Source organism: Teleopsis dalmanni, unplaced genomic scaffold (genome assembly GCF_002237135.1).
Source record: "Teleopsis dalmanni isolate 2A unplaced genomic scaffold, ASM223713v2 unscaffolded_contig_1575, whole genome shotgun sequence".
In the NCBI taxonomy this organism is placed as follows: Eukaryota; Metazoa; Arthropoda; class Insecta; order Diptera; family Diopsidae; genus Teleopsis; species Teleopsis dalmanni.
In genome coordinates this window covers 1-8,885 of record NW_024032957.1, presented here as the reverse complement: position 1 = coordinate 8,885, position 8,885 = coordinate 1, and the positions used below count along the sequence as shown (strand labels likewise).

Here is an 8,885-nt window from a genome sequence, read left to right as displayed (position 1 = left end):
CAGAAACTACTTTTGTCTTTTCTTTTTTCTTATTTGGTGACTTTTCTCCACCAGTTATTTTTTTCTCCTTCGCTTTATTCGCTGTAGTTTTGTTCGGAGATTGTTTTTCGTCTTTTTTTTCGACAAGCTTTTGCAAACTCTCATTTTCCGCCCCATCATCACTAATATCACTTATATCTTTAACACTATGAACGCTTTCAACTACATCAACGGGTTTTGAAGATTTATCTGGTATAATTTTTGCTGTTTTGGATGTTTTATCTACTGGTTTTGTTGTTTTTGTTGTTTTTATTGTTTTTGTTGTTGGTGGTGTATCTTTTTTTTCGACCGTGTCGTTTTTTTTTATATTTTTTACAGCATTTTTTGGTTTTCGTCCACGTTTCTTTTCTTGAGTTGGCTTTGCCTTTTCTTTTTCTTTTTCTTTTTCTTTTTCTACCGCTTTAGTAGTATCTTGTTTCTTTGTACTCGTTTCTTTAGTTGCTTTGCTATCTTTAGCGGTCGAAGCGACCGCTGGTTGAGTGTTTTTAGCTGGCATACCCCTACTACGTCTGAACTTAATTAGTTCATACTTATCCAAGTAGGGCATTAACATCTCTAACTCTTCCTCTGTAGTAGTGGAAGGACGCGGTTCAGTTGTCTTCTTTCCTGATTTACTACTGGGTGACTTCTCCACCTTTGGGCTTTCTGCCTTTTTCTTCGCATTACGAGTTTTAGATTGCGTTGGTTTCTGTTTCTTGCGTTCAGCACTAGAACCACGTGAAACTGATGAATTACGACTAGATGCCGATTTGGAATCTTCTTCTTTATAAAATTCTAAGCTTTTTCCAAAATTTTTAGAACCGGGAACCTTTTTAACTGTTGTTAACAACTCGGAGAGATCATCATTAAGTGCACTTTTTGAGTATTTTTTATGTAAATCAACTTTAAAAGGAGACATACTTCGTGAACGCGAATCAAAATCTCTGTCATCCATATCCTCTTCTAATTCCGACGCTGAAGCTGCAAGCGCTGCGGCAGCTGGTGGTGGGAAATCACTACCTACATTTTTGGCTTTTAGAGGTTTTTCACAATCACTACTTAAATGGTCGCTTTCACTGACTGAGGCTTTAGATTTCACTTTCGATTTAGTATTTTTAGCTTTGTTCTGTCGTTTAAGCGCAGCGGCTGATGTCGAAGCATGTGAATGTTTTATGGCAGATTGTTTTTTGGTGCCAATCACATTTTCTTTACTATTTTTGTATTTTGATTTTTTGCTATTATTGACTTCATAATTTTCATCATCCTCATCATCATCGGTCTCGTGCTGTGTATCTGTGGAATATGTCGATTCATCTTCAGACAAATCAGACGCATCTGAAATGTGATGTTTATGTTTAGAAGATTTTCTCGCACCTTTTTTAGATTTGCTATGTTGCTTTGTTTTAGAAGACTTTGAGGATTTACCCACTTTTTCAATCTTCTGTTTTTTATTCTTTTTTGCAGATTCTTTCATTAATTTACTTTTACTTATTTTCTCTACGTTCACTTTTTCTAAAATTTCTTCATCCTTATTTTCAATACTACTTTTTATGTTTTTCACAATATCCTTTTGAATAATTTCATCATCATCCAAATCAGATAAAGAATTTTCTTCTACATTTTTTGTTTTCAACTTTTTCTTGTGTCTTTTATCTTTCTCTTTGCGTTTACGCTTGTTGCCTTTCTGTTCACGTTCCTCATCCATATCAATATCTTCACTAGTTGCATCATCTTGATCTTCATCATCGTCTATGCTATTATCTTTTTTACTTGTTTTCTTCTTATGTGTACTCTTATGTGATGCAACTTTATCCACTGCTCCTACTGCATTCGATTCCTTTGACTTTTTCATATATTTCTCACGAAATACATTCATTTTGGTATCTGCAGTAGGATAAGCTAAGTTAAACTCATCATCATCGTCATCAGACAAATTCTCAAAATACTTCTTTGTTGCCTTATCAAAAGCATCTTGTAAATTGTTTACCATTTCCGTATATTCTAGAATGAGAAAAACAAAAAGAAAGTTAAATTTGTGTCATAATTTAAAATAATTCTGTGAACATAAATCCTTAAATGTTTGAAAAAGAGGAAAAATTAAGAAATTTGAGTTCTTCAAAGACAAATCCTTCAATGTTAGAAAAAGAGGGAAGATGAAGAAAGAGCGTGACATGAAATGGCGTTATTAAAATGGTTTTAGTACGCAACGTCCCCGATGAAACGGCCTACCTGTTATGTCTATTATCGCTCATTATGATAAAGGATATCAAGAAAAAATGTATTGATATTATAATAAAATAAATGCGGTAATGTAAAATGACTTCAAACTGTTTTGAATCAAATACTTAATCGGTGTTTTCACGCTGTATGTTACATGGAGGGTGTTCAATGCATATAATTGACAGAAGGAATAGTTGTAAATTTTTGAATAAATTCTATTGTACCGTTTGGCTTGATTTGTAAAAGAAACAATTTTTGAAGATTTCAGTACTTCATACTACAATATAAGTGCATGTACATGAGATATGCAAAAGAAAATGACTATATTTAAGTCGAAGGATAGTATATACATTTATAAGAACATAGCCTAACGTGTGTCATAGCTGCACCTCTACTCCTCCTGACATCAGATGTCGCTTATCTGTCTTCCTGTCCCAAACACACAGAAACTTGAGCTCAATCGATCTTTGAAGTGGTGAAGTATTTTCGCTATGATCCTTATTAATTTCAATTTAAATCCAATACATTCGGTATCCATTCTTACTAATAAATTAACCCCTCCCTCTCTCACTATTATTAAATTTCCAAATCGTAGCCCATGTATATGTCTTTGTAACTCCTTTCATGTCATCTGTTTTATAACAGAGATTTCTACAGTTCATAATAAGTTCGTGTACCTTTGCACGTGTGTATACGAGGTATACGGATATACCCCTATAACGCGGAACCAATCTGCCGTGTTATAGGGGGGATTCTAACAATTTCTAATTAAACAAAATACTTATTTTTAATCATATATATAAATACTCACCATTATGATGGCCATTATATAGACGACAGTTATTAACAATTAATTTAAAATCATTGCGAAAATCACGAAAGCTGTTATATTCACCACTATCCAATTTATCTTCCATTTTCAACAAATCCATTGGCCTAAACGGAAGGAAAATAAATTAATATATATTTTGTTAGCTCAACAATAATAATAAATACTCAATAATTATAATTACCTGCGTATAATAGAGTAATAACGAGGCGCTATATCTTCCTCAACTGGATCCATGAATGGCCAAGCGTCGCGATGATTCTTAACATAGACGAGCACTTTGTGCATACCAATTTGTAATACTTCATCCGTTTCAGTAAAACTAAGAAAATTTGTATTCGAAGTGGATATATTTGACGACGAATAGTTAAAACATTTTGTTGTTGAGTTTATTGTTGTTGTTGTAGAGATTTGTTGTTGATGTTGTTGTTGTTGTTGAATTGTTGAATTTTTGAAATTAGAATTATTGTTTAAGTTGAAAAAATTATTACAATTTTGATTAGTTTGCTTATTATTATTACTATTTTGTGAGCTATTAGCATATTTAAGAAAACATTTTGTTGCTGCTGTTGGTGTTGACGACAATAGCGCTCTTGTTGCTGTTGTTGCCGCGGTTGTATTTGATGAATTTCTTGTTGCAGACGAGGTATGGATTGTGGTATTGTTGCTACTAATTATATTTCTACATCTATATTACAATCGATGAAGATGATGATCATGGTAAATAATACGGGGTAGTAGTGGTGGTTGTGGTGGTGGTTGTGGTGAAATGATGTGGTGAAGGTTGTGATGGTGGTAATGTTGGTAGTGATAAATTTTTAATCAATTGGTATTATTGGTATTTTTTTTAATAATATATCATACGATATTTTTATGGGTGAAATGCATTTTTGTTGTATTTCATTGATTTCAAAAATTTACAATTTTAAATGGAATGATTATGTACAGGTATTTCGGAGGAAGGAAAAAAAATTATATGGAAAAGCAAAAAAAAATTTATATTAAATATTTACAAGAATTTAACAGAGGCTTACAATATCATTTACACATAATACAATAAAGCATGCAATCAAAGCGGAACTTAGTTTTTGGAAAATTTGCATTAAATAAATGAGGAAAGATAGAGAAACTAAATAACTGTACATGAAGATGTGACTAATACAAAATGGTATACATAAATTGACAAAAATTATTCTATAGAAGTAAGTAAAAAAAAAAGTATTATTAAATAATAAACAAAGATTTCAATATTATTTAAAAAAAAACGAAAGAAATAAAAATTATAACAAATCTCATGTATTTTTTATTTATTGTGGAAATAAAACCTTAATTTAACAACTGTCTTATAATGTTAATAGCCCCTAATACACTTGAGTAATTTTGGTGCATTAATTTTTAATGCTTGCCACACTTAATGATTTCTGTAGATTGAAAATTCGTATATATGAGCACTGCTTGTATGTGGGTGTACGTGCGTGTACAAAATCAAAAAGAACATTTCGTTCCACATGTAAATCTAAAACATGTATGTATTGATGTGAACACTACTTCAATAGCATCAAAGGATAGGTAAAATTTTAATTCATTAAACATAGTAAACTGTGCGAAAACTGTTATACTACTGTTATAAAACTGTTATAACTGTTATAAAACTGTTTTAAAACTGTTATAAAACTGTTATAATTGTTATAAAAAATAATTTTAATCTTCAATTTTACTTAAGTATGACATAGACAAATTAAACATTATTATATTTTAACTAGAAGATTGTTTAATAAATTTGTTGAACGTCATCTTGCTGTCAGTAGTGTAACTAATAATTTAAATATTGTAAAATCAAAACCAAAACTTTATTTTTATGTATAAACTGTTTATTGTTCTTTTAAAAACAATTGAAATTCATACCAAAACGAGTAATGTATTATGCACGACAGCTTGTTTGAAAACATTGATTTAAAAATCGACTTGGTTATTAAAAAATCTGAAGGTGATTCATGTGAAGAATGCCAAAAACTGCATCAACACCAGAAATTATTACATTCATGTGAAGAATGCCAAAAACTGCATCAACACCAGAAATTATTACAAAAATACAGGACATAGTTTTGGAAGATCATCAACTGACCGAAATAGAATCAGTAGAGATTAGACATTTAATAGATACAGTAAGCAATACTTTATATACTTTATGAATTTCAAAAACCTGTATGGAGAATGGCTACGGCAGTCACGGAAAGTGCAATATTGGAATGATGCAATATTGCAATATTGTGCAATATTTTGTCATTAATACGTAAAGTGTTTTAGAAGAACTAACAGATTTTGTGTGGATCTACTAAAATAATTGCAAATTAAAACAAGAAGATGAGAGGGTAGTCTAAACCCGGCTGTTTGGCTCCAAAGCAAGTTCATGGCTGCAAATCGACCAAAAAGTTGTTAATGGATTAAAACCAAACTGATAAATTGATAAACACAGATTATTACTAGAACTTTTATGGGCTAATTGGATTTTATGAGCCAGGACTTTATTAAATAAAAGAAAATCTTTTTCGTTAGGACAATTCACGTAATCATATAACTATGATTAGCACCAAAATCAATGGATTAAATTAGGAATTATTGGAGTGTAAATCTACTTTCTACATTTCGCTCTCTGGTTTTTCACTCTTTTCTCAACTTTAAAAAATTATTTCGTAATAAACAAACAAAGTCAGAGTACCTTATCCATTTTACCAGATTTCAATCTCATTTTACTCTTTTTTCACATCAAAAAAATACCTGCCTTAGAAGAATTTTTTATAGATCTTTGATAAAACTACTACAGAGATGCAATTCATAAATTGTAGGATCGTTGGAATAAGTCTATTTAGTAGAAGGTCCTTACTTATACTAACAAATAAATGTGTTTTTACAATTAGAAATGAGTTTTATTATTTCGGTTCCACAAATTAATAAAAACAAGAAATTGAACCAAAGGAAGATTACTCTACGAAACTTGAATTTCCCTCTCAAAACACACAACATTGTTTCTAAACGTTAGAATAATCTTATGTTAATAATACAGATAATATTACAGATATATTCACATATGCATATTTTATAAATAGAAGGAATGAATGAATGAATGATTTAAACTATTTGTTAGAAATAAAATATATAAAGTAAGTGTTGCTTAAGCTTAAGTTGAAGAAATAAAATATATAAACATAAATACACTAATAGATTTAACTAACCAATTAGTTTTTTGTTTTTTTTTTTTGTGAAATTACAAATTTTGAAGATTCTAAAGATTCTAAGTTAAAAGTATACATCTTAAATGAAAATACAAAAGTAACTACAACAAGCAACAGCAAAAAATTCGCATAAAACTTAGAGAGCATAATCTGAATATTACAGCAAAAACTAAAAAGAAAAGAATATCAATCTATTAACTCGATTACTCACTCTTCGGTAGGAGGCTTCTGCGAAGTAGATGCAACGACAGCTTTCTTCTTGTTACTTCCAGTGCTACTGCCTGCAGCAGCATTGCTATTGCTGGTTTTCTCATTCGATCCACTACTCGTATCCGCCGTGGAGGATGTGGCGGTTGATGCGTTGGACGATTTTTGTTTCTTGCTCGTCACTGCTTTACTTGTTTTTGATTTGCTGTTACCTTTGGACTGTTGCAAAGAAGGTGGTGGTATAAAAATATTTCCCGTCAGAGAAGAAAGCGAATTATTTGTTTGCCTGCCAGGCAATTTGGTATTAGTTGTCGGTGCCATTTCCTGCACAATATCGCTACCAACTTGCTCCCTTTTGATTATGGCCTGCTGTTGTGCAGTTGTTGATAAATTCGTTACAAGATCGTGTACTTCACTATTGTGAGCAGCACTTGTAGCGTGCAAATCGACGTCAATAACTTCACTGGAACTTAAACGACGTCGACAGAAATTCTCCTTGTCTTCTGGACTTAGAGAAGTCGCATGCACATGATTTCGATGCTTGCGCGCACGATGCGAATGATGACTCTTGCCACTATTGTGACTGCTGCTGTTGCTCACACTTTGATTGCTATTACTACAATTGTTAGTTGTATATTTATGACGTCGACGATGTTCCTTTGATTTCTTCTTTAGTTTTTTTTGAGATTTTTTCTTTTTATGATGTGATTTTTTGGTTTTTACAGGTGGTGTGGGAGCAATAAACTCTATATTTTCTACTTTAGGAGCTTTATCTTCGAGAAAATTAGTTGTTGAGTTTAAGTATGAGTCTGCAGACTCATGCAAAGCTGATGATGGGTTAAGCTGACTAACGTTATGTTCAACTGATTTCAATTCAAAATTATAGTATAAATACTCAGCACTTCTCTCCTCTGTACCAATATTTCCGTTTTCGTCGCTTTTGTTTTCAACTTTTATACTTTCAGTATTTATTGGTGATTCCTCCTTTTCCAAGTCTGCTATCGGTAAAGGTTTTAAATCATCAACTTCAGTATCATCTTCATCTTCAGGTGATAGACAAAATGTTTCTCTATGGCATAAAAAATCGCTGGAATTGGTTGTGGTGGTTCTTAACAAGGAACTAGCATAAGTTGATACACCACTCGCTGTTGATGTAGACTGAGATCTATAATATATACAAAAATAAACATCAGTAACATATAAGACTTTTTTTTCCTTATTGATCTTTAACTATAATCTATAATCTAAAATTACATATTATCAAAGCTTTCATAAGATGATAAGATATGACTTTTTTAATGATTAATTAATGAAGAAATCGTATGGATTAGTATAGATGATGTATTGCTGTAGTCTTTCAAAATTATTGGGCAAATAAGCAAAATAAATTAAACAAAAAAATATATTGGAGGAGTTATATTGGAGGAAATAAACAAATTCGAAAGAATAAAAATAAGAAATTTTAGAATAAAAAGCATGCTTACTTATAATTTTTTTATTGAAAAACCAAATGATTGCCTATCCAATTCCAAAAAACTCATATGTAAGAAATCTGTATGTTTCTCAGTAAGTTGGTTCTTGTGGTCTGCACGTACGTTGTTGGTCCTCTGTTGTCAGTCGTATTTACCGATTACTGATCTCGTTTGTTGGCACTACCACAGCCACTTCGACAATCAATGGATTCGACGAATCAGTCGAACTTTTGTATATGTAAGCCAAAATATATAACTTCGTTTTTAATGATTTTAATTTTTATATCTTTTTTTTCTATATTTTTTTTTTTCTATCTTTTTTCCATTTTTGAATGAATATGATTTTATGTTATAAATTTAACGAGTATGTTGAAGTGCCAAACAAATTTAGCTGACCAAGCGTACTTATATTATTTTTAAAGTTATTAGTTATTCAGTCAAAGGATCCAAGTTGTATAAACAAAAAATTGATGTTCGTTGGGAATTAAAATAAAAATATGATAACTGAGAATTATTGCAAATTTTAGGTTTTAATAAAAATCAACATAAACACAATCGGTAATTGTATTTGCGAAACTGTTCTGATGCGATAGATAATGTGTGAGATTGCACTATGTTACGATTATTATGATTGAGTGTAACTGATCAAATTTTTATATATCTTTGTTTATTATAACATATATTAAGTAGATGATTTTTTATGAATCAAGCAAAAATGAGAGAAAAAAAATTGCTTTAATTATGTATATTTGTTAACTGTGATATGCTTTTGACTATAGCTTTATGTGTTTATATGTTTGGTTTGATGTTTTGATTATTGTTATTATTAATTATTTAGTTATTGTTGATATTTGTGTCAGTTGTTGTAGTGATATCATTAGAGGCATTTTCTCTCGCTAACCGTCT

At 30.8% G+C, this 8,885-nt stretch overlaps 1 protein-coding gene across 1 annotated transcript; it reads right to left on the bottom strand.

Moving 5' to 3' along the window:
* Positions 1 to 7: 7 nt before the first annotated feature.
* Positions 8 to 7,672, bottom strand: LOC119664189 (bromodomain-containing protein bet-1-like; the record flags this gene model as incomplete). The annotated part of the gene is made up of 4 exons (XM_038073727.1): positions 8 to 2,019; positions 3,050 to 3,174; positions 3,252 to 3,389; positions 6,512 to 7,672. Coding segments are annotated over 4 exons (3,436 nt in total), but the record flags the coding sequence as incomplete, so codon positions are not given.
* Positions 7,673 to 8,885: the final 1,213 nt, after the last annotated feature.